The sequence below is a fragment of the Ostreococcus tauri genome, assembly GCF_000214015.3.
Source record: "Ostreococcus tauri WGS project CAID00000000 data, contig chromosome 01, whole genome shotgun sequence".
Classification (NCBI taxonomy): Eukaryota; Viridiplantae; Chlorophyta; class Mamiellophyceae; order Mamiellales; family Bathycoccaceae; genus Ostreococcus; species Ostreococcus tauri.
The window spans coordinates 362,759-385,621 of NC_014426.2; the positions used below are offsets into that span (position 1 = coordinate 362,759).

At 59.3% G+C, this 22,863-nt stretch overlaps 14 protein-coding genes across 14 annotated transcripts; 6 read left to right on the forward strand and 8 right to left on the reverse strand.

Annotated features, from left to right (window-relative positions):
* Nucleotides 1-9: 9 nt before the first annotated feature.
* OT_ostta01g02360 (DHHA2) lies at nucleotides 10-1,296 on the reverse strand (the record flags this gene model as incomplete). Its single annotated transcript, XM_003074247.1, has 1 exon — nucleotides 10-1,296. The coding sequence occupies one exon, from the start codon at nucleotides 1,294-1,296 to the stop codon at nucleotides 10-12; it is 1,287 nt and encodes a 428-aa protein (XP_003074294.1).
* A 256-nt stretch (nucleotides 1,297-1,552) lies between these two features.
* Nucleotides 1,553-2,533, forward strand: OT_ostta01g02370 (Vacuolar protein sorting-associated protein 26; the record flags this gene model as incomplete). The annotated part of the gene is made up of 1 exon (XM_003074248.2): nucleotides 1,553-2,533. The coding sequence occupies one exon, from the start codon at nucleotides 1,553-1,555 to the stop codon at nucleotides 2,531-2,533; it is 981 nt and encodes a 326-aa protein (XP_003074295.2).
* A 168-nt stretch (nucleotides 2,534-2,701) lies between these two features.
* On the reverse strand, nucleotides 2,702-2,971 carry OT_ostta01g02380 (Transcription elongation factor 1; the record flags this gene model as incomplete). The annotated part of the gene is made up of 1 exon (XM_022985314.1): nucleotides 2,702-2,971. One exon carries the CDS (start codon nucleotides 2,969-2,971, stop codon nucleotides 2,702-2,704), a length of 270 nt encoding a protein of 89 aa, XP_022838204.1.
* A 384-nt stretch (nucleotides 2,972-3,355) lies between these two features.
* Nucleotides 3,356-4,624, forward strand: OT_ostta01g02390 (Porphobilinogen synthase; the record flags this gene model as incomplete). Its single annotated transcript, XM_003074249.2, has 2 exons — nucleotides 3,356-3,479; nucleotides 3,591-4,624. The coding sequence occupies 2 exons, from the start codon at nucleotides 3,356-3,358 to the stop codon at nucleotides 4,622-4,624; spliced, it is 1,158 nt and encodes a 385-aa protein (XP_003074296.2).
* Nucleotides 4,625-4,844: 220 nt separating this feature from the next.
* Nucleotides 4,845-5,661, reverse strand: OT_ostta01g02400 (Ribosomal protein S8; the record flags this gene model as incomplete). The annotated part of the gene is made up of 4 exons (XM_022985315.1): nucleotides 4,845-5,010; nucleotides 5,179-5,272; nucleotides 5,398-5,496; nucleotides 5,628-5,661. The coding sequence occupies 4 exons, from the start codon at nucleotides 5,659-5,661 to the stop codon at nucleotides 4,845-4,847; spliced, it is 393 nt and encodes a 130-aa protein (XP_022838205.1).
* A 280-nt stretch (nucleotides 5,662-5,941) lies between these two features.
* OT_ostta01g02410 (Cyclophilin-like peptidyl-prolyl cis-trans isomerase domain) lies at nucleotides 5,942-7,015 on the reverse strand (the record flags this gene model as incomplete). Its single annotated transcript, XM_022985316.1, has 1 exon — nucleotides 5,942-7,015. The coding sequence occupies one exon, from the start codon at nucleotides 7,013-7,015 to the stop codon at nucleotides 5,942-5,944; it is 1,074 nt and encodes a 357-aa protein (XP_022838206.1).
* A 127-nt stretch (nucleotides 7,016-7,142) lies between these two features.
* On the reverse strand, nucleotides 7,143-9,011 carry OT_ostta01g02420 (unnamed product; the record flags this gene model as incomplete). Its single annotated transcript, XM_003074252.1, has 1 exon — nucleotides 7,143-9,011. One exon carries the CDS (start codon nucleotides 9,009-9,011, stop codon nucleotides 7,143-7,145), a length of 1,869 nt encoding a protein of 622 aa, XP_003074299.1.
* A 259-nt stretch (nucleotides 9,012-9,270) lies between these two features.
* OT_ostta01g02430 (P-loop containing nucleoside triphosphate hydrolase) lies at nucleotides 9,271-11,409 on the forward strand (the record flags this gene model as incomplete). The annotated part of the gene is made up of 1 exon (XM_022985317.1): nucleotides 9,271-11,409. One exon carries the CDS (start codon nucleotides 9,271-9,273, stop codon nucleotides 11,407-11,409), a length of 2,139 nt encoding a protein of 712 aa, XP_022838207.1.
* A 159-nt stretch (nucleotides 11,410-11,568) lies between these two features.
* Nucleotides 11,569-14,613, forward strand: OT_ostta01g02440 (Alpha,alpha-trehalose-phosphate synthase; the record flags this gene model as incomplete). Its single annotated transcript, XM_003074254.1, has 1 exon — nucleotides 11,569-14,613. The coding sequence occupies one exon, from the start codon at nucleotides 11,569-11,571 to the stop codon at nucleotides 14,611-14,613; it is 3,045 nt and encodes a 1,014-aa protein (XP_003074301.1).
* A 70-nt stretch (nucleotides 14,614-14,683) lies between these two features.
* OT_ostta01g02450 (P-loop containing nucleoside triphosphate hydrolase) lies at nucleotides 14,684-16,048 on the reverse strand (the record flags this gene model as incomplete). Its single annotated transcript, XM_022985318.1, has 1 exon — nucleotides 14,684-16,048. One exon carries the CDS (start codon nucleotides 16,046-16,048, stop codon nucleotides 14,684-14,686), a length of 1,365 nt encoding a protein of 454 aa, XP_022838208.1.
* Nucleotides 16,049-16,401: 353 nt separating this feature from the next.
* OT_ostta01g02460 (Protein phosphatase 2C (PP2C)-like domain) lies at nucleotides 16,402-17,184 on the forward strand (the record flags this gene model as incomplete). Its single annotated transcript, XM_022985319.1, has 1 exon — nucleotides 16,402-17,184. The coding sequence occupies one exon, from the start codon at nucleotides 16,402-16,404 to the stop codon at nucleotides 17,182-17,184; it is 783 nt and encodes a 260-aa protein (XP_022838209.1).
* Nucleotides 17,185-17,224: 40 nt separating this feature from the next.
* OT_ostta01g02470 (Mitochondrial substrate/solute carrier) lies at nucleotides 17,225-18,406 on the reverse strand (the record flags this gene model as incomplete). Its single annotated transcript, XM_022985320.1, has 2 exons — nucleotides 17,225-18,210; nucleotides 18,328-18,406. 2 exons carry the CDS (start codon nucleotides 18,404-18,406, stop codon nucleotides 17,225-17,227), a joined length of 1,065 nt encoding a protein of 354 aa, XP_022838210.1.
* A 77-nt stretch (nucleotides 18,407-18,483) lies between these two features.
* OT_ostta01g02480 (Aspartate-semialdehyde dehydrogenase) lies at nucleotides 18,484-19,631 on the reverse strand (the record flags this gene model as incomplete). Its single annotated transcript, XM_022985321.1, has 2 exons — nucleotides 18,484-19,248; nucleotides 19,293-19,631. 2 exons carry the CDS (start codon nucleotides 19,629-19,631, stop codon nucleotides 18,484-18,486), a joined length of 1,104 nt encoding a protein of 367 aa, XP_022838211.1.
* A 392-nt stretch (nucleotides 19,632-20,023) lies between these two features.
* OT_ostta01g02490 (G-protein beta WD-40 repeat) lies at nucleotides 20,024-22,834 on the forward strand (the record flags this gene model as incomplete). Its single annotated transcript, XM_003074258.2, has 1 exon — nucleotides 20,024-22,834. The coding sequence occupies one exon, from the start codon at nucleotides 20,024-20,026 to the stop codon at nucleotides 22,832-22,834; it is 2,811 nt and encodes a 936-aa protein (XP_003074305.2).
* Between the last annotated feature and the right edge of the window lie 29 nt (nucleotides 22,835-22,863).

Genomic DNA, 22,863 nt, shown 5'->3' on the forward strand with positions numbered 1-22,863 from the left:
ATGGCGTATTCAGTCGTCGCGGCGCACGAGCAAACCAGACGGAACATCGTCGGTGTACTCCACGCTGACCTCTCCATGTGGGACATCTAGCATCGATTTCGTTCGATGCAACCCATTTAGGTCCAATGCGGAGCCTATTTCTACGCTAAGTTGTGGAGGCTCCCAGCCTTCTTTCACCGCCTTCGTCAGGGGCGGCACGAAATCTTTCTTTCTGCTGACTAATCCAGCGAGTTGAAGCATCGAGCCGTCCGCCGTGAGCTCTCCACCGTACGCCGCCAAGGCGAGAGACGCCTCGACTCTCCCACAGATGAGCAGTGTAGAGTGCAAATTCACAATGTCCACAACGGCCAACAACACGGCATTTATCGAGGGCTCCGCCACCTTCACGGCTCGCATCTCCGGAAGGATGTCCGCCGCGCGAGAGAGACTCGCCTCGGCATCCGTCGTCTCGATCACGCTATACGCGACCAGATACGTCTTATCGCCACCGCCATTGAACTTGAATTGTTTCATATCACCATTCACGAGAGAGTAAGGGGTCATGAGATTCAAGGATTGGCTCTTCGCTCGGAACTGTTTCGCCGCGAGTTCGTTCACGTCCTCCACCTGCAGGTACTGCACCAACATCGCGACGATGCGTTCGTCCCACTCAGTCGTCGTGGGCGACTTGAGATTGAGCGTATCGCTCAAAATCGCACTCAACAGCATCCCAGCGATGTTTTTCGGGAGGAATTTCCTCTGCACCGCGAAAGAGTGCGCTATTATGCTCGACATGCACCCCCACGGCCGAATATCGACAAAGATGGGCTTCTCCGTCACGATCGTGTTCGACTGCAGCGCGTGGTGATCGATCACTCCCACGATGTTCGCCATGGGAATCGCCGGATTCAATTGCGACTGCTGCTGAAAATCTACCAGGCACACGTTTCGCTCCGGCGTCTCTCTCAACAGATCCTCCACCTTGCCCGGAAGCTCCGCCCCCCACGTCTCCAACGCGAACGTCGTCTCCGTGTTCACCTCGCTCGCCCGCGCGGGCGTGCCGTCGTACAAATGCGCCGCCCCGATCGCTCCTGCGATGCTATCCAAATCCGTCATCAGATGTCCGACGAAGATGCAATCCTCCAACACCGGAAAGAACGCGTGCCCGACGCCCGAGGCCTCGCTCGGGAGCCTCCTGAGCAGACTCGTCCCCTCGTCCCAGTGTTCCTCCACCGCGTGCTCCAACGGCGTCTCCTCGCGATCGTTATACGTCACGAGGTGTCGTTCCCGCGTGCGCTTCGACGCGCTCGACGCCATCGCGATCGCGACGACGACGATGCCGACGCTCGAGATCTGTCGAAACGGACGCGTCCACCCCGTCGACGGGCGCGCCTCCGTCGCCGCGCGTCGCGACGTCGACGACGGAGCGATCGCGCGTCCGTCGCGCGCGCGCGCGCGTCCGTCGTCGGTCGTCGTCGACTCGACGTCGTCGAGTCGACGTGTGACGACGGGTCGTGTCGTGTGCGCTGCCGCACACGCGCGCGCGCGCGTCGACGCGTCGACGCGCGCGGGAATGTCGCGCGTGGATGTCTTCCTCGACGCCGTGGATTCAAAGTACCGCGCCGGGGACGTCGTGCGCGGAGAGGTGGTGGCGACGATCGAGCGAGAGGACGCACCGTTTAATCATCAAGGCGTCGTCGTCACCGCGTGTGGGAGCGTGGCGATGCGCGTGGGTGAGGGACGGGTGACGATGTTGGAGGCATTGTTCACGTCGGTCGATCCCGTGAGCGTTCTGGACGTGCAGTCGGTGTTGGCGCCGCCGGGACGGTTGGCCACGGGGGTGCACAAATTTCCATTCTCGTTCCCGTTGCGCGCGTTTCCGGCTTCGATGCCCGTGTACGAGACGTTTCACGGGCAGAACACGCAGGTGGTGTACGCGATCGATGCGGAAGTCGCGCGGCCGATCTTGCGGGGGGGGTCGTTGACGACGGGGATGTGCGAGTTCTTGGTGGAGTCGACGCCAGATGAGGAGGACGCGGAAAACGTCCGGGCGAGCGGGAGGGTGGAATTCGAGATCACGGAGGAACAGCAGGATTTAGGGCCCGCACCGGGAGCGTTGGCGACTGAGGGGTTTCTCGTACGCGGATATTTCGATAAGACGAGCTGGTTCTTGGAGGAGGCGATCACGGGGGCGCTCACGGTGGTGCGCTCGGCGGCGCCGCTCAAAGCCATCGAGATTGAGCTCTGTCGCATCGAGGGGTGCACGACGAGCGAAGGGCAGGCGTTGAGCGAGACGTCTCCGGTGCAGTTCACGCAGGTGGCCGACGGGGACTGCGCGCGGGGGACGGAGATTCCCATACACTTTGTCATCCCACGCCTGTTCACGTGTCCGAGCGTGCAGGCAGCGACGTTTAGCATATCTTTCATGTTGCGCGTGCTCTGCGTGTTCGAGCCGATCAATCCAGGAAATAAGGAACCGGTGGCGGTGCGTGCGATCCCCATTCAGCTCTATCGCGGTGGTCCGAGCGTGAAACCGAAAGCGCTCGAGTTGTAATTTGTACGGCGTGAAAACGTCGCCTCGCGTCGCGCGCGCAAACCCATCGATACCGCGACGAACGAACGAACAAACGTACGACGTATGTTTTTATCGTTCCCCACTACAATCGTCGCCCTACCATTTCGCGCCTCTCGCGCCTCGTCTCGCCGTTCGCCCGCCTCCGCCCTACTCCTCCTCCTCCTCCCCCTCCCTCGCGTTCACCCGCTCGCACGCGTCGATCCAATCGCTGTACACATCGATCGGTTCGCTCAGATGCGTGATGTTACACGTGTACCGCTGTCCGCACACGACGCACTCCACCATGCCCTTTTCGCTCGTCTTGTCCAATCGCGCGACGACGGATTTGTCGTGATTACAAAACGGACACGTAAACTGCGTGTCCACCTTGGGCGCCACCTTTTTCGGCGGCGGCGCCGAGCTCTTCCGCTTCCCCATCCCCCGACGCGGCGCGGCGAGCACTCGCGCGCGGTCGACGCCGACGCCGACGCGACGCCCGTCGCCCCATCGCGCCCATCGCATCGCCCGCGATCGTCCTCGTATTCGCGGTCGATATCGCCCATCGCGTGCATCGCCCGCGATCGTCCTCGTATTCGCGGTCGATATCGCCCATCGCGTGCAGTGATGGCGTCCATCCGATGGCGTCCATCAACCCTAAACCCTAAATCCATCAGATGGCCGCCGCGATGGGCGATCGCCCGCGATCGTCCTCGTATTCGCGGTCGATATCGCCCATCGCGCGAGATGGACGCGAGACGGATCGCGAAACGCGCGATCGATGGGAAGGATGTCGCGATCGCGCGACGCGGGACGACGCGAACGATGGCGATGACGACGACGATGCCGTCGACGAGCGCGCGAACGCGCGTGCGATGCCGCGCGGCGACGGAACCGCGCAACGCGCGCGCGCCGCCGACGACGCGAACGGCGCCCAAGGTCCCGGAAGGTGCGACGTCGGATGCGCGCGCTCGAGAGGTTTATCCACGCGAGGCGACGACGGACGCGGGCGATGGGACGACGCGGGTGACTGACGATGATGATTGATTTGGTGACGTAGGAGCACCGACGGTGCCGCCGCAAGATTTGCCGCAGCGACCGAGACGTAATCGACGATCGGATACGGTGCGACGGGCGTTTCGGGAAACCATTCTGACGCCGAGCAACTTCATCTATCCCATCTTTGTCCACGACGAGGGCGATGAGAACGTCCCGATCGGGTCGATGCCGGGACAGGAGCGATTGAGCTTTAAGAACGGAATGATTAAGAAGGTTCGCGAGGCGCGCGCGATGGGGGTGAACCAGGTCGTCGTGTTTCCGAAGACGGCGGACAACCTGAAGACGCCGTGCGGGAAGGAGGCTTTCAACCCGATGGGTCTGGCGCAGCGCTCGATCTCGCTGTTGAAGGACACTTTCCCGGATTTGGAGGTGTACACCGACGTTGCGCTCGATCCTTACAACACCATGGGCCACGACGGCATGGTGCGCTCCGACGGCGTCGTGATGAACGACGAAACTGTCTACTACCTGTGCCAGCAAGCTGTCTCTCAGGCTCGCGCGGGCGCCGACGTTATCTCCCCGTCCGACATGATGGACGGTCGCGTCGGTGCGATTCGTCAAGCGCTCGATGACGAAGGTTTCACCAACGTCTCCATCATGAGCTACACGGCCAAGTACAACAGCGCCTACTACGGCCCGTTCCGTGATGCCTTGGCGTCGGCACCGCGCCCAGGCAACGAGGACTGGAAGATCCCGAAGGACAAGGCTGAATACCAAATGGACCCGGCTAACTTCCGGGAGTGCTTGCGTGAGGCCGCTCTCGACGAACAAGAGGGTGCGGACATCATGATGGTGAAGCCCGCGGGCGCCTACTTAGACATCATCCGCGCGCTTAGAGACAGCACCACGCTCCCAATTTCGGCGTACCAAGTATCCGGTGAGTACTCCATGCTCAAGGCAGCCTCCGCGGCCGGCTACCTCAACGAGCGCGACGCCGTTTTGGAATCCTTGATCGCCATCAAGCGCGCCGGCGCCGACTTGACATTGACTTACTACGCGTTGGACGCCGCAAAGTGGCTCCAAGAAGGCAACTAGTGTAGCCGACAGATCTTTGAACACAATCGGTCCCCAATTCATAACGACGAGCGCGCCAACTAGGATCGAGCGAAAACGACGCGCGCGCGAGGCGAGGCGTTGTGACGGCAGACTTCACACTGTATGACATCCACCTACTGATGTTTCTAAAATCTTTCGAGGCGCTCCATCCCGCTCGCCGAGCCCTCTATATGATCTCTATTTCTCCCCTCCACGGCGATTAGTAGAAGTAGCCCAAGACCTTACCGCCAACCTTCTTACGTCTCGCTTCTTCGTGATCCATGATGCCAGAAGAAGTGGTGAGCACGATCACACCGAACAAACGAGAGGGCAAGAGGCGACCAACCCAGTCCTCGAGGTCGTGGTGGGACAAGTCGTAACGTGGGCTGCGGACGAAAAATCGAGCGTTTTCACGTCAGTCTACCGATCGATGTCCGTATTCGTGAGTAAACGCGTCTTTTCAATCACGATCGTTGCTTCAATGACGCGCGCGCCAACGTTCAAAGAACGAATGCGCCGCGCGCGCGTGCGCTCAGACCCTAAAACACACGCACCTGATGACGCCGCACTTGTTGATACGACCGTTGAGCTCGACAACGATCTTACCCGCTCTGTGGTCATCAATGAACTCGAACTCGTTGATGTAGCCTATCGCGCGCAAAAAATATACCGTCAGCGTCTGTGCTAATTGAGTTTTCTTCTCCCGCGCCGCGCTCGATCGATCAACCCTGTTCCATTCTCTCCTCGTCTTTCCGCTCGTCGCTCTCACTTACCGTGCTTTTGCATCACTTGCAAGAACTTGATCACCACCTTGGAAACCGGGCGGACGAGCACCTGACGCTTCCCGCGCTTCTCCGCGTTGTACATCGACTCTGCGCGATGGAAGATCGAGGTCAGTCTTCGAGACCCTAAAACGATGTCGGCTCGAGCGAGGTCGTCGCGTTCACGCGCGACGCGACGCTTGAGACGTCGATGCGAGTCACTACGTCGATGATAAACGTACTGAGGGTGTCGTTCAAGACGGAGATTCGGACCATGGCTCACGAGGTCGACTTCCGCGCGCCTGAGAAAGGCGGATTCGAGCGACGGGGGAGCGGGCTCGCGTTTTCCGAGGCGCCACTCAAAGCCCTATTTGTGATATTACGAGACTCGGCTTGAGTCATGAACCGCGAAATTTGAGAAATTTGACAAGCGCCACGCATCGAAAACAGGTGACGTGGGAGCGGACGACAGTGGAATCGAGCGATGGAGAATCGCTAGATCGTTGATTTCGTGCGTACGTTTCGTGTTCAAGATACAGAAGATTGTTGAGGTGTCTTAAGAAGAGGTCTCGAGAACACCGGCAGCGGTGATGCGGGCGACGCGCGGCGACGGGTCGCCGCTCTCTGTTGCAAGTGCGTTTATGGCCCATGCGTGCTCGAGCCCGCTCACAACCTCTCCAAAAATGACGTACGAACCATCCAAATGTGGGGCCGGGGCCATGACTATGCTAAAGTGACCCGTGTTCGTGTTTGGTCCAGCGTTCGCGACTGAGAGCAATCCCGGACGGTCATGCTTGAGCTGTAAACCGCCTTTGTCGTCGTCAAAGGTCCCGTTAGGATTCACCGCGCTCCCAGTGATGCCTTGTGGACCCGTCTGATCTATGAACCTATCTAGAATTCTGTAAAATTTAGAGCCTACCCACGTGTACTCGGCACTCGGCTCGAGAGCGCACATTCTTCTAAAATTTTCGCTAGCGAGCGGACTGACCTCGGCGTACAACACGAACTCGATTCGCTTCGCCGGCTCCTCATCGATCGCAACGTCCAAATAGACTCTTTGGTTGCCCTTGGCGTCCCTGACCGCTGCTCTCGCCGTCTCCAACAACCGCGCCTCGGCTGCCGCTTCCGTCGCCTCGGCCTCCGAGAACAAAGCGCCAGAGGTCCAACGTGACCGATCACGCCGAACCAACGCCGCGCTCATCGCCTTCGCCGCGTCGGTCCTCTTTTTCAACCAACACTCACCGAACTTACGATCGCCACCGCACCCGTCCGCGTCCGAGCACCACACCCAGACGTTGCACCCACTCGCGTCTGAGCACGCTTCGCAGCACGCGGTTGCGTCGGCGACCACATGTTCCGATCCCCACCGCACGACCGCGCCGTCGAGCTCGGTACTCGTGCCCGTCGTCGCACCGCATACTCCGGTCCCGACCTCGCGCGCGTTAACGACGTAATCGCGCGTCGGCTCTTCGTCGAGCACGAGCTTGGTCGCCGAAGCGCTCGGCGAGTGAGCCACTAATCTTCGCGCGCACGCGCACGCGAGGACGACGCCGAGGACCGACGCGGCGCGTCTGAGAGCGCGTGCGCGTGCGCTGAGAGCGTGGGCGCTCCTGACGCGGCCGGGACGCATGTGCGCAGCACTCTGGGGTCGGGGCGCGTCGGTCGGTGGTTGGAGTGTACGGATATTTGCGGTGGCTGGAAGGAAGTCCTCGTGTCGTTTTTAATACTAAAGAGCTACTGTGATGATGGAGGCGACGTCAAAGCTTACCGTTGAACGCCGTGTTGGCTGAACCATTGGTACCTCGATCGTACATGGAGGGCGAGTCCGGCACCGACGCGTCCTCCACGATGAGCGCCTTTTTCTTGGCAACCTTGGCGGACACCTCGTACTTCATGCTAGGCTTGATCGCCATGTGGAACTGTGCCTCCAACCCAGCGAAAGAACCAAACATCATGTCGGCCAGGGGCATGAGGAACCACTGACACTGGCTCATGAGTTGCCACCACATCGGCGCCGTGTTGCACTCAAAGTGCTCACGGTCGTGAATGATAAAGAGACGAATATAAAATTCGCAGATGACGATGAACCAACACGCGAAGCTCATCGGTATGAAGACAATCACCGTCATCATTCGTAAGCCAATCCCGAACGGATACGTCTCCAGGACCGGGTTCGCCCAAGTGGAGCACAACCCACCCAACATACAAGTGAACCAGAACAGAGTCCACGAGATGTGGTGCTCGGCGGCGTGCATGTAAAGTTTCGTCGTTCTCCAGAAAGAGACCCTGTCGCTCTTTTCAAGGTAATTCATGACTATGTAGGATAGATCAATCGCCCCCCAGGCGTGTCTCTTCGCTTGAATGTATCGAGCCTTGATGGCCTCGTTCCAGTTGCGCTCCTCGATTGCGTCATTTCCCATCACCATGAAGATCGGCACGACTCTAAAGTCGCCATCCTTCTTAAACCAGCACTTCAGGTAGTGATGCCAGTCCTCGGGAATGATATCAACGTCCCACCCGCCGCATTCCATCGAAGTTCGAAGGGATTGAGAATAAATAGCGAATGGGAATGGGTGGCTAAACGGAGAAGCGAGCTGCCCGAGAAACCCGACGCTGTCAATCACAGCCTTGATGCGGATGATGATCGGCACATTCCAGATGTTCGGGAAAAAGGTCTCCGAAGCCTGATACGTCGCGTTATACGGTTTCGGGTTCTGAACGTGGTTGTAAGCCAGGCAGTCCATGAACTGCGGATCAAAGTAGGTGTCCGCATCGCACACGGTGAGCATGATTTGCTCCGGCGCCAGACCTCGCTTCTCCACATATTCCCTCTTGACGCAGCGAACCGACCACGCGCAGTTGGAACTCTTTCCCACGGCTTCACCCGGTGCGAGAACGTGTTTGGTGTATCGCAGCCCAAGAAGCCCTGATCCGAACTCATCGATGAGCTCAGCGACCTTTCCGGGCGCCTCGCTGTCTCGGCTCTCCGTCGCGAGCACTACAATCAATCGCTCCTTCGCGCACGTTTGCGCAGCGAGCGTCCCAACAGTCTTTCTAAGTGTTCCTAATGGCTCCTTATACGTCGGAATGACGCAAATGTGCACGATGTCGTTGAACTTTGCCGTGAGCCCGCGCTTCATCTCGCCGTCGATGCCGCTTCTCCACGTGTGCTCCGCGTCGCCAACCAACGCGGGCCCAGTCTCCTTGTACGCACGACCGACGCCGCCGAAAAATCTATCTCGCACTGGCGCTCGCTGTGTCGCATCATTGCCTAGCTTGTGCCAATCCGCCGCCTTATAGGCGTGCAGGAATGGAATTCCAAACGCCAACGCGCTGAACCCGCTGTGAAGTCCCTTCACCCAACCGTAACTCACGTACCCGCACACGAACAGCACCGTCAGAAACGGGCTCACTCGCGCGCCCCAAAACAAAACGAACGATATCATCGTCATCGACGTCACGAACGGCAGCGCGAACATCGCGCGCTCGACCGCGCCACCGCGATAGGCGATGCCATCGCTCAGGTCCGCGCTCGCATCCTCGAGCAGCGCCTCGCGCGTGCCGCCGTTGGCGTCCAGCAGACCACCCGTCACCGGTAGCGGGATTCTCTCCCTCTCCGTCGTCATCGCGCGAGGCGATCACCGATCGCGCGTCGCGTCCGTCGAGGTGTGTTCGCGTCGAGCTCGCGATGTTTAGTGTTGGCCAGAGTCTCACAGTCACACGCGGACACTTTTGTGTGTCTGCAATTGAAAAATCACCCCCGAAGGCGAGTCCGATGCCTCGGCGCGCGTCACACCCATGCGCTCGGGCGCGCGAGGGTTCGTGGAGAGCGTCATCGTCATCGCTCGAGCGTCGTCGCGCTCGGAGAGTCCTCTTCGGAGAGCGATGAGCGGGGCGAGCGCGGTGAGTTCGCGCGTCGCGGCGTGTCGAGGCGCGATTCGAGCCTCTACACGGGGCGCGCGCGAGTTCGATGGCACGCGGCGACGCGATGCGCGACAGGCTCGAATGAATGTCACGCAGGCGTCCGCGGCGCCGAGCGTCTCGGAGGAGCACGAGCGATGGACGTACCTGCAAAGGCTGAAGATTACAAACTTTGCTCTGGTGAGCGAGCAGACGGTTGAGTTCGAACGCGGGCTGAACGTGATCACGGGGAAGTCGGGGTCGGGGAAGTCGGTGTTGTTGGACGCAATCGCGCAGATATGTGGCTCGCCGGCGAAGGAAGAGAGCATCAGGGCGGACACGAGCGGGGCGAAGCTGGAGGCGACGTTTCACGTGGCGACAGAGTCGCTGGGTATGATTTATGACGTGGTGAACGATCAAATTACGTCCATAGCATCGAAGGATGGGAAGAGCGTGAAACCGTTCGGGCCAGACAAGGAGGATAAGAATGCACTGAAGATATCGAGAGAGTTGCAGTACGTTGACTCGAACGGTAAGACAAAGCGCATTCGCAGCGTTTGTCGCATCAATGGCCGCGTTGTGCCGCTCAAAGCGCTCAAAGCGCTGGGCGACATTCTCATGGATTTCAACGGACAAGGAGCTGCGTCCACGCTCAGCGATGAGGGCGCGCAACTGGCGCTTCTCGACGAGTGGGCGGGTACAAAGGTGTTGCGACAAAAGTTTGAACGCCTTTCAGATGACTTGACCGCGCAATTCAACAAGGTCAAGAACGCAGTCGAGCTCTTACCCGGCGAACGTGAAGAGCTGCAGGCTGAATTAGAAGAGTACTACGCGGTCGATCCGGAGCCTTTGGAAGACGTTGCTCTCAAGGCGGAGCTGAGAAGACTCGAGTCAAGTCGAGTCGCCGTCGAGATGTGCGGGACTGTCATCTCAACCATCGCGGGCGAACAAGGCGCGAGAGGTCTCCTTCGTGAGGCTGCGCACGAAGTCAAGGGTCTGATAGCGTCGGCCGAACGACGCGCAGAGAGCGCGGCGGCTTCCGCTCGCGCAGATGGCGATGAAGATGCTGAAGCGGAACCAGGTCTCGATGAAGCCTCCATTCAAGGCTTGAACGCCGCGCTTGACCTCCTCTATCAGGCAGAGAAAATTGCCGAAGAGGCGGAAGAAAACGTTGGTAAGTATGCAGAATCTCTCGCGAGCTCGCCCCGCCGAAGAGAGGAGGCCCAAGCTCGCTTACGAGAATTGGAGCGGTTGTTTAAGGCTCTGCGTGTTCGATCAGCGGACGCTGCAATTGAAGCCGCGCAAGAAGCGGAGCAGAGGCTTGAGGCTGCCGAGATCGGCGAGGAAGAGCGCGAAGAAAACGTCGCCGAGTTAGCGCGACTGCGCAGAGCCGCATCAGATTGCGCGTTTCAGCTCGCTCTGCAACGCCGCGAAGCGGCTGGCGCGCTCAGAGGCGCAGTTACATCGGCCCTCGCGGATTTGGAAATGGCTGGAAGTCGTTTCGACGTCACGCTCGCCTGGAGCCCGCGTGAGGGTGCGAGTGAAGAAACGAACGGCAATGTTTTGCGCATTCCGCGCGCGAACGAAATCGGAGAGGACGATAAGTTTGTCTACACTATGCGTTCGACGGGTCTCGATCGCGCTACATTTTTGCTCGCAGCCGGTCAGAACGAACCTCTCAGACCCATGGGATCGATCGCATCTGGCGGTGAGAAGGCACGTCTTATGCTCGCACTGAAGATGGCGCCCGTGATGACGAATGAGCCACCCAGTCAAAATCGCGGACTCGTCGGCGGCGGCGTGTCCGTCTTTGACGAGGTCGACAGCGGCGTGGGCGGTCGCGTCGGCGCCAGAATCGGCCACGCCCTCCGCCGTCTCACCACCACCGGGTCTCAGCAAGTGCTCTGCGTCACCCACCTTCCCCAGGTCGCCGCATGCGGCGACGCTCACCTCATCGTCTCTAAAGCTCCCGACGTCGACGGCAGAACCACCATTGACATCCGCCGCATTCACGAGCGCGACCGTCGCGTCGAAGAGATCTCCCAGATGCTCGGCATCGGCGATGTCCAAGGTCGGGAGTCCGCCGAGCGTCTCGTCGACGAGGCCATCGCCGCTTTCAACTAACCTCTCTCGCAATGTAATCCGCGCTCCGTTCGCCGCGGTCGTAACCGACGCGCTCCCAAGCGCTCCCAAGCGTCCGATCACGACTCGTCCCGTCTAGAAGACCCGAGAAACCGACGCGCCGACCGCGCCGACGCCAGTCCCCGACGCCGTCGCCGCGCGATGCCCGCGGATGGATCGACGCCGGAGTCCCCACCGCGAAGGTCTCGCGCGTTCGCGGACGTCCCGGACGCCGCGACGCCGTTCACGTCGCCGCGAAGACGTTCGGTCGACGCGAGCGCGTCACCGATTCGACACGTCGACTCTGAGATCTTCGCGCGCGCCTCGCGGGCGTCGATGAGCTCGCTGAACGCGATGTCCACCGATGGGTCCATGTATGACTTGACGCGCAGGATGGAGGGCTTGGCGGGAAGCGCGGTGTTCGACGCGCAGGGGCAACAGAGCGAGGAGTTGGAGAGCACGCGAGTGGATCGGTTGTTGAGAGAGCGGGCGGAGCAGCTGAAGCGCACGCGATCGCAGACAAATCTCGTGAGCGGTGAGATCGCGGAGGAGAGCGCGGTGTTCGAGGAAGAGGAACCGGTGAGGGAGTCGCTCATCATCGCGGCGAATCGGTTGCCGGTGAGCGTGAAGAGAAAGGCGGACGGGACGTGGGACGTGCGACCGTCGGCGGGCGGATTGGTGAGCGCGCTCCTGGGCGTGCGAAAGACGTACGGGATGACGTGGATCGGATGGCCCGGGATTTTTATCGAACCCGGACCCGAGCGCGATTCGCTCACTGCGACACTGCGACGACAGAACCTTTTGCCGGTGTACCTCACAAAGTCGCAGGTGGAGCTCTACTACAACGGGTACTGCAACAACGTGCTCTGGTCGTTGTTTCACTACGTACCGCTCAACTTCGAGGCGAGACTCAACCAGGAAACGAACATGACCGCGCAGTGGGTCGCGTACAAGGAGGCCAATCGCGTATTCGCGGATGCGATCATGAGCGTATATCGCGATGGCGACATCGTTTGGGCGCACGATTACCACCTGATGCTCGTGCCCGAAATGCTACGACAAGACGTGGAAACCATGAAGATTGGGTGGTTTTTACACACGCCGTTTCCGAGTTCTGAAATTTACCGCATGCTTCCGATGAGAGAAGCGCTGTTACACGGCTGTCTGGCGGCAGATTTGGTCGGCTTTCACACGTACGATTACGCGCGGCACTTTGTATCAGCCACTTCTCGAATTCTTGGTCTGGAAGCGACGCCGGATGGGGTCGAGACGCAAGGTGGGTTCACCCGCGTCGCTGCGTTTCCGATCGGCATTGACCCGAGTCGTTTCACTGCCGCTCTCCGCACTGATCAGGTTCAGGATCACATCAAAGAGCTTCAAGAAAGATTCCGTGGACGCAAAGTGATGCTTGGCGTCGACCGTCTCGACATGATCAAGGGCATCCCGCATAAGCTTTTGGCGTTTGAAAAATTCTTGATCGAAAATCCCGAGTGGAAGGATAAGTGCTGCCTTATTCAAATCGCTGTACCCACTCGTTCGGAGGTCCCAGAGTACCAGAAGCTCGCCTCCACCGTACATGAAATCGTTGGACGAATCAATGGCCGCTTCGGCTCTATCGGTTCGATTCCGATTCAACATTTGGACTGCTCGATGCAATTTCCGGAGCTGTGCGCGCTCTACTCCGTCACCGACGTCATGCTTGTCACATCCCAGCGCGATGGCATGAACCTCGTGTCGTATGAATTTGTTTCGTGCCAAAACAAGAGCAACGCCGGCGTGTTGGTGCTTTCTGAATTTGCAGGCGCGGCGCAGTCCATCGGTGCCGGAGCTTTGTTAGTGAATCCGCACAACGTCACAGAGGTTGCGCACGCTATTAAAGAAGCTTTGACTATGCCTGAAGCGGAAAAGATTGAGAGACATCGGAGCAGCTTCTCCCACGTGAGCACTCACACCGCTCAAGCGTGGGCAGATACGTTCATCAGCGAACTGAACGATACTCATGTCGAAGCCGAGTTGCGTCAGAAACGTATTCCACCGCATCTCTCACCAGATGTAGTTACGCGATCGTTCCAAAAGGGCAAGCAACGTCTTATCATTCTTGGCTACAACGCCACGCTCACCGATCCCATGGATTCCAGATCGAAGAATCGTCCAGCAATCGAGTCGAAAAAGAATCGCCACAAGATTCATCCCATCTCGCAGGAGTGCATCTCACGTCTCTGTGACGATCCGAACACCACCGTGTGTATTTTCAGCGGTTCCGATCGGAACAAGTTGGCGCAAATTTTTGCTATGCTACCAAAGGTTTGGATCGCCGCAGAGAACGGTGTCTTCATCCGTCCTCCATTGCAAGGGAAGAACGGTACTGAGACGCCGAAGTGGATGACCATGATCGAGACGACTAACCTCGACTGGTTAGAGAGCGTTGAAGTCGTTTTCGAGTACTTCTGCGAGCGCACGCCGAGAAGCCATGTGGAAACTCGCGAGACGTCACTTGTCTGGAGTTACAAGTACGCCGATCCTGACTTCGGCAGACAACAGGCGCGCGACCTGCTACAGCACTTGTGGACCGGTCCAATCTCAAACGCTCCAGTTGACGTCGTCATGGGCGCGAAATCTGTCGAAGTGCGCCCGGTCGGCTTGAGCAAGGGTACGGCAGTCGAGCGCATCTTACACATCATTAACGGAGGGAAGAACAAGGAACTCATCGAGGTTGATTTCGTCGCCTGCTTTGGGCACTTCCTTGGACGCGACGAAGACATTTTTTCATTCTTGGAACAGAACTCATCACAGAACAGCCTCAGTACAAACGCGCATTCGCCGGGCTCAAAGAAAGGAAACACCTCTCTATCAGCCTCGATACAGAACGATTTGGCGGCCGTCGAAGAACACGATGAATCAAACCTAAAGAAGAAACACGAGGCAGAAATCAGATTCCAAGACATCGTTACGTGTACCGTCGGTCGTAAACGCTCTTCCGCGCGATACTTCGTCAACGATTCCGATGAAGTCGCCTTGTGTCTTGCGGCGCTCACGAATTCTTTGAACGACGGAAAGGGTGTCATTGAGTTACTCCAATTCGAAGACTCCATTTCCAACGTATCAAAGAGCGCTTCAAGAGGTAACCTCAGTACGGGTCGCGCGGCGAGCTTACCGGGTGGTGATAACGACGCCGTGTATAGAAGTTCAAGCGGTCAAAGCATTTGAAGTGTTGAAAATAGTCCTTTGCTGTAAATTACATTACAAACTACAACAAACAACCCGTCTCGGGGAGTTCTTAAAGCATCGGGATGTAGTCGGGTTTGTTCTTCACACCACCACCGTTGGCGTCTCCGCGATTAAATCCGTCGTCCACATCGGGCAAAGTTTGCTTGTGATCCCGTAAAAGAGTCGTAAGACGCTCTTTGAGCTCAGGAATTCCCCAGTCCTCATTGGCGCTCGTAGCGTTTGCGTTTGGAATTTTCGCAATCGCTTGGTTCGCCTCCTCAAAGTCCTTCTCACTCCACAGCTCTTGAGCCTCGGGATCAGTCGCGCCTCCCAAAACGGGCACTAAAGCTGCTTTGGAGAAGACGTCTATCCACGGCCGACGATCGGCGAACTGCTTATAAAGTGTTTCCCGCAGCTCGAGTTGGTCCGCGATGGACGTGCCGGACAAACCAGAGAGATCCGTCACGAAGACCACGCACGTGGGCAAGTGTTCCAAAGTCGCGATCGCGAGCATCTCGATTTTATTTCGATCCTCTTCCGCTCTGTTGATCAACCCAGGGGTATCGGTGACGACGTGCCGCTCGTCCTCTACGAAAAAGTGCCCCATCTTGATGCCCTTTGTCGTGAACGGGTAGTTCTGCACCTCGGGTTGTCCGCTCGACAAAGCGCGCACGAGAGAGCTCTTGCCCACATTGGGAGCACCTACGAGCGCCACGGTGGGCGTCTCGAGCTCTGCCACTGGAAGCTGGCGCAGTATCTTCGCGATCGATTTCAAGTCGTCCACGCACCGCGCGTTTCGCGAATAATACGCCTCCAACTCTTCCATTCCCTTTTCTCGAATCTCCTCCGCCTCCTTCATCCCCTTCGCGTTGTTCACCTGCGCGCTGTACCCTTTTCCGATCCCCAACAACCCCTTACGCATGACGTCCACCGCCTCGACGGTCGTTCGATACTTTGTATCGCTCAGCGTCAACTCGAGCAACGCGCGCTCAAACGGGTGAAACCGTTCCGGACTCGGAAACCCCTTCACGTACGTCTTCAGCGGCGTGCAGTACCCGAACGTCATCGCCTCGATGCGTTTCATCCCCAGATTCCGTTCGCGCGCCGCCTCTTTCAACCCCCTCGTCGGCGTCACGCGATTCGCCTTTTTCCTCGCGCTCGCCCGCAGCTCGCTCGCGTTCGCGACGCTCGGGAGTCGCGCGAACGCCCCCGGTCGATACCTCCGTCCCGCGCGCGCCGCCTCCGTCGACGCCAGAGCGCGCGCGCGCGCGCCGTCGGCGTCGTCCACCGCCGCGTCGTCCGCCGCCGCGTTCGTTCGTCCCGAGCGCGCGCGCTCGAGCCCGCGCCACGCGCGCGCGCGCCTCGACGCCGACGCCGACGGCGCGGCGAACGACGACGACGCCGCGCTTCGACGGCTCGCCAAGCGGGCGAGCATCGAGGCGAGGCGCGAAGAGAGCGCTCGGGCGACGGCGGGGGTCGGGACATCGCGACCGCGATCGCGGGATCGCGCGACGCGCGGTCGCGGCGACGGACCTCGGCGACGAGAGCGCGGGTGAGCGCGGTGATCGACCGACGCCGAGGGGTCGTGGGGTGATCGGGACCCGGGCGACGGACGCGGGGGAGGGATGACGACGGCGACGGCGCGGTCCCGCGGCGACGGCGCGGTCGTCGGCGCGCGGGGGCGCGGGGCGCGGACGAATCGATCGAACGCGCCGAACGCGGACGCTGAAGGGGGTGAATGATCGAACGTGGTCGACGCGGACGGGAGCGAGCGCGGAGACGAGCGCGATGACGTTGCGGGTGGCGAGCGCGGGCGCGATCTTGGTCCCGCACCCGGATAAGGCGGACAAAGGGGGCGAGGACGCGTGTTTCGTCCTCAAGCAGAGCGGTGCGTTCGGTGTTTTTGATGGCGTCGGGGGATGGGCGGAGGAAGGGGTGGATCCCGCGGAGTATAGCGAGAAATTTGCCGAAAAGAGCGCGCAGAGCGTGTTGCGGGGGACGAGAGATCCGGTGGCGGTGATGAAGGACGCGCACGACGAGACGCAGGTGATCGGATCGTGCACGGCGTGCATCGCCATGTTGAAGGATGGAAACATTCTGGATGTGGCGAATCTTGGCGACGCTGGGGCTCTGGTCGCTCGGGAGGGCGAGGTGGTGTACCAAACGTCTCCTCAACAGCACGAATTCAACCTGCCGTATCAGCTCGGTTGGGCCAAGGTGTATCCCGAAGGCGATCGACCCGAGGCCTCGGAACGATCGGAGATATCACTTTCGCCGGGAGATGTTTTAGTGTTGGGATCGGACGGGCTTTGGGATAACGTTCCGCACGCCGAGGTCGCCGCTCTGTGCGCCGAACACAACGGCGACGCCGAGGAGTGCGCCGAGGCGATCGCCACTTTGGCGTTCGGTTACTCGTGTGATCCGGAGTACGACTCCCCTTTTACGCAGCAAGCGAGGGCAGTGGCAGAAACGAGGCCAGAGTGGGGTGACAGGAGAAGTATTATCGGAGGAAAGATGGACGATATAGCCGTCGTCGTCGCGTTCATTGATTCAGAACGCACGCTTAGTTAGAATTGATTTTCGAATACAGGCGTGTATGTGACTACAAAACCTAAGACGTCTTTCTATCGAGTCCACGAAACACGATCATCATCCACAGCGCGGACGAAAACGTCTTTTCTTTGACCGTCATGAGAGCTGCTCCAGCGAGAACTGTCTTAACGAGCTGGGCATCCAGGCCTTTGTACAGTCCGCTCACGCCCTCTTCTCGATGCACTCTCTGAAGCGTTCCGATGAGCGATTTCGTGTCTTCCTCGCGAGTTCCAGCCTTCTGTAACACCTTGGCGCGCACCAGAGGGTACGTCAGCACGGTCGCCGCCGCTTTCGACACTGCGCCAAGGATAAACGCGTCGAACGTTGAGAGCTCCACCACGGGTTTCAAAATCCCATGTCTCTGCGCCCGGACGTTGAGCATCGTCATCAGGCGCTGCCTGAGCTGCTCGAACGCGGTGTACTGAATCGCCGGGTTGATCGTCAGCGCGAGCGACGCCGCTAATCCGCTATATAATCCTCTTGCCTCAGCCGTCTCCGAATCACTCGCGCCTCGCAGAGCCTTGAGCGTCTCTTTCAGTCCCTCGTCCGATTCAGATCCCTTACCTTCCTTGGCATCCGTCGTCTTCGTCGTATTCTTTGTCTTCAACTGCTTTCTCGTCACGTACGTGTCTAAAGGCTCCGTCACAAGTACGTTCACGCATCCCGCGAGCGCGGCGCTCACGAGCGTCGCGCCCGTCCCAATTTTCCGCCCCGTCCGCGCCTCGTACTCCCTCCGCATCCCACTGAACGCGTAAAAGTACAAAAATGAGCTCGCAATCGAGTGCGCCGTCTTACCCATCGCTCCTCGATACACACCATCGACGCCTTCCGATCGCATCAAGTCTCGTAGCGCGCGCGCCCATCGCGGGACGCGGAACCGACCTCGCGCCGACGCCGACGCTCCATCCCTTTCATCCGAGCTCGTCTCGCCCTCCGCCTGAATCCGCGTCTTCACGACATCGATAGGGTACAACGCGAGCGCGGCGAAGGCGCCACCGAGCGCGCCTGCGAGCGAGCGAACGAAGGGCGCGTCGTCAGTCGTTCGGTCGTTGAAGATGTGTCCTCGTTCGTTGATTCGTGTCTACGATCGTCGCTCGTCGCGCGTTCGATGACGGTGCGCACCGGCGACGGCCTCGACTAAGATCTTATCGCTCGCCGTGAGCGCGGCGGAGAGCTTGGTCGGGGACGAAACCGTCGGCATCGAGCGAGCGTGAAGCGGAGTGGAGTCGGTTGAACGCGTCTGGTGAATATTCAGTATTGACAAAGTTGACGCGAGGCTCACTTGAGGAGGAGCTCGGCGCACTGCACGGCGTTCAACGCTGCACCCTTCTTGATTTGATCACCGCACACCCAGAGGTCGAGGCCCTTGTTGCCGTCCTGGGAGATGTCCTGGCGGATGCGACCGACGAAGACGTTGTCGAGGCCAGAGGCGTCGAGCGGGGTCGGGAAGCGGTTGTTCGCCCGGTCGTCGATGATGGACACGCCCTGAGCCTTGGAGAGAATCTCCTTCGCCTTCACCTCGTCGCATGGGTTGCGGAGAGTGAGGTTGATGGACTCGGAGTGCGCACGAAGCACCGGGACGCGAATGCACGTCGCCGTGACCTTCACGTCCTTGTCGTTCCAAATCTTCCAAGTCTCCTTGACCATCTTCATCTCTTCCTCGTTGTAGCCGTTCTCCGTCATGGGTGCGTTGTGAGAGAAGACGTTGAAGGCGTACTGCCACTTGAAGATTTCCATCGTCTTCACTTCACCGTCGTTCACGTATTCCTTCGTTTGCTGCTCCAGCTCCGCCATGGCGAGCGCGCCGGCGCCACTCGCCGCTTGATACGTCGAGACGACCATACGCTCGACGCCGACCGCTCGGTGAATCGGCGTCACCGCCATGAGGGCGATGATGGTTGAGCAGTTCGGGTTCGCGATGATGCCAGCCTTCCCACCGAGCTTCATGTGCGCCATCGCCTCTGGGTTCACCTCCGGAACGACCAGCGGCACCCCCTCCGTCATCCGGAACGCGCTCGAGTTATCGACGACGAAGCAACCCTTCTCACCGCCACCGGCCCGAACTTCTTCGAGATCGAGCCACCGGCCGAGAAAAGCGCGATGTCTTGCCCGTCAAAGCTCTCCGCGGTGAGTTCCTCGACGACGTACTTCTCACCCTCGAATTCCACCACGCTCCCCGCGCTCCGCGCGCTCGCGAGCATCTTCAGCTCAGAGTACGGAAAGTTTCGCTCCGAGAGCACGCGCAGGAACTCCTGTCCCACCGCGCCCGTGATCCCGGCGATGACGAGCTTGGGTCCATCCGCGGTTTTCTTCGCCTCGACGCGCACGGTCGATCGTCGCGCGACGCCCCCGCGCGTCCTCGGCGTCGAAAACTCGGCGCGCGCGCCGTACGCCCGCCGCGCGCCCAGCATTCGCGCGAGTCCCATCGCGCGCGCTCGGTGGACGTGTGATTTCCGCGTGTACGACGCGTCGAACGCGCGCTCGGGCGGACGCGCGCGGTGGAGTGCGTCGACGGTCGCGCGTCGCGATCGTCCACCGACGCGTCGGCGCCGAGGGCTTCGAGACTCGTATTCGAGGCACACGCGGACCTTTTTGGCCCGTCGAGACTCGAGGTATTCGAGGCACACGCGGACCTTTTTCCAGGGCCCAGGCGCGAACGGGACGATCGCGGTGCGCGACCCCGGAGACGACGCCGACGCGTACACCGCGACGCGGCGAGCGGGCGAGGGCGCGCGCGAACGGGCGCTTCGTGTGATCCCGTCGTCGCGCGAGAGAGCGCGTCGAGCGCGGACGCGAACGAGGCGAATACCCGGTGACGATGCCGATGCGGTTGGACATTAAACGCAAGCTCGTGCAGCGAAGCGACCGGGTGAAAGGGGTGGAGATTCACCCCACCGAGCCGTGGATCTTGACCAACTTGTACAGTGGGAACGTGGTGATATGGGACTACGAGACGAACTCGCTGGTGAAGTCGTTCGAGGTGACGGAACTCCCGGTGCGGTCGTCGAAGTGGATCGCGCGCAAGCAATGGATCGTCGCGGGATCGGACGATATGTTCATCCGGGTGTACAATTATAACACCTCCGAGCTCGTCGTCGGATTCGAGGCGCATCAGGATTACATCCGTTCGATCGCAGTGCACCCGACGCAGCCGTACATCGTGACGTGCTCGGACGACATGCTCATCAAACTCTGGGACTGGGAGCGACAGTGGGACTGCGCGATGGTTTTTGAAGGGCACTCGCATTACGTCATGCACGTCGTGTTCAACCCGAAGGACACGAACACGTTCGCGAGCGCATCGCTCGATCGCACGGTGAAGGTGTGGAACGTGACGTCGCCGGTGTGCAACTTTACGCTCGAGGGACACGAGAAGGGGGTGAACTGCGTCGATTACTTCAACGGGGGCGATCGCCCGTACCTCATCTCCGGTGCGGACGACAAGTTGGCCAAGATTTGGGATTATCAGACAAAATCGTGCGTGCAGACGCTCGAGGGTCACGCGCACAACGTGTCCGCGGTGAGCTTCCACCCCGAGCTGCCGGTGATCATCACCGGTAGCGAAGACGGAACGTTGCGCATCTGGCACCAGAGTACGTACCGCCTCGAAAACACCCTGAACTACGGTTTGGAGCGGGTTTGGGCGATTGGGTGCTTGAAGGGTTCGAATTCAGTGGCCATCGGTTACGATGAAGGTACGGTGATGTTTAAGATTGGCCGAGACGAGCCGGTGGTCAGCATGGACAACACGGGGAAGATCATCTGGTGCAAGCACAACGAAGTTCAGACGACCAACGTCAAGGCGCTGCCGGTCGAGTACGAGATCGTTGACGGTGAGCGATTACCTTTGCCGGTGAAGGAGCTCGGTAATAGCGAGCTGTACCCGCAAAGCTTGTCTCATAACCCTAATGGACGCTTCGTCACGGTGTGCGGCGATGGCGAGTATATCATCTACACGGCACTCGCGTGGAGGAACAAGAGCTTCGGGAGCGCGATCGAATTCTGTTGGAGCTTGGATCCGAGCGAATATGCCGTTCGTGAGAGCTCGAGTAAGATCAAGGTTTTCAAAAACTTCACCGAGAAGAATTCCTTCCGACCAAACTTCACCGCCGAGGGTTTGTACGGTGGTGCGTTGCTCGGTTTGCGCTCCACAGATTTCATTTGCTTTTACGACTGGGACGAGTGCCGAGTCATTCGACGTTTGGACGTGTCCGTCAGAAACGTTATTTGGAGTGAGTCTGGCGAGATGGTGACGATCGTGAGCGACACGAGCTTTTTCATCCTGAGATACAACCTCGAGGCGACTGCTGAAGCTTTCGCCTCAGGACAAGTTGACGAGAGTGAGGGTATTGAAGAGTCGTTTGAGTTGATCGCTGAAGTGAATGAAACAGCCGTGACGGGCATCTGGGTCGGTGACTGCTTCATTTACACCAATGTTGATAAGAGATTGAACTACTGCGTCGGCGGTGAGGTGACCACGCTCACGCACTTAGACCGCTCAATGTTCATCTTGGGTTATCTCGCGGCGCAAAATCGTGTGTTCTTGATGGACAAGAACTACGGCATCGTTTCCTTCACCTTGCTGCTCACCGTCGTTGAGTTCAAGACCTTGGTGCTTCGTGGTGAATTGGAAGCCGCAGAAGAAGTGCTCGAATCGATTCCGGTTGACCAACACAACTCCATCGCCCGCTTCTTAGAGTCTCGCGGGTTGGTGAGTGACGCGTTGCGAATCGCCACAGACCCAGACTTCAAGTTTGAACTAGCGGTCCAATTGGGTGAACTCGACATCGCGCGAGAGATCGTCGAGAGCCAAGGAGCGAGCGAATCGAAATGGAAGCAACTTGGGGAGCTCGCGATGTCGAACGGCGATCTCGATCTCACGAACAAGTGCTTGGAAAAGTCTGGCGATTTGTCCGGTCAGCTGCTGCTCGCGACCTCCTCCGGATCGGTCGATAAATTGAATCAGCTCGTGAAGGAATCGATAGCGAAGGGGAAGAACAACGTTGCATTTGTTTCCATGTTCATGCTGAAGAATGTCGATGGTTGTATCGACTTATTGATTGAGACGAAGCGCATCCCTGAGGCGGCGCTCTTCGCCAGAACGTACGCCCCGAGCCGTGTGACGGAGATCATCGCGCTGTGGAAAGAAGAGTTGAGCAAAATCAATAAGAAGGCGGCGGAAGCTTTGGCGGATCCAATCGTCAGTGCCGAGTTGTTTGAAGGTTTTGAGGAGGCTCTCTCCGCAGAAGCCCGCGCTCGCGCGTCCGCCGGAGATTTCCCAGAGGCGTGCTCGTACGGCGTCGGATTGGCAGTCGACAACCTGACCACCGCAGTAGATAACGTCAAGGTCGGTGACGAAGCCATAGATGAAGAACTGGCCGAGGCTTTCGTTGAGGAATCGACCGAAGCCGTCGAGGAGCCTGAACTGGCTCCGGAAACTGAGCCAGAACCTGTTGTTGAAACCGAGCCGACTCCGGAACCAACTCCGGAACCAACCCCGGAACCGACTCCAGAAGCCGAGCCCAAGGCAGAGGAGCCGGCAGAAGAGGAGGTCTCCGAAGCTGCCGAAGAAGGTGCCGAGGAGGACTGGGGTCTCGGCGACGACGAATCGCCCGCAAAGGCGGACTAGAATCCATCGTGTAACACATCGAAAGAGTA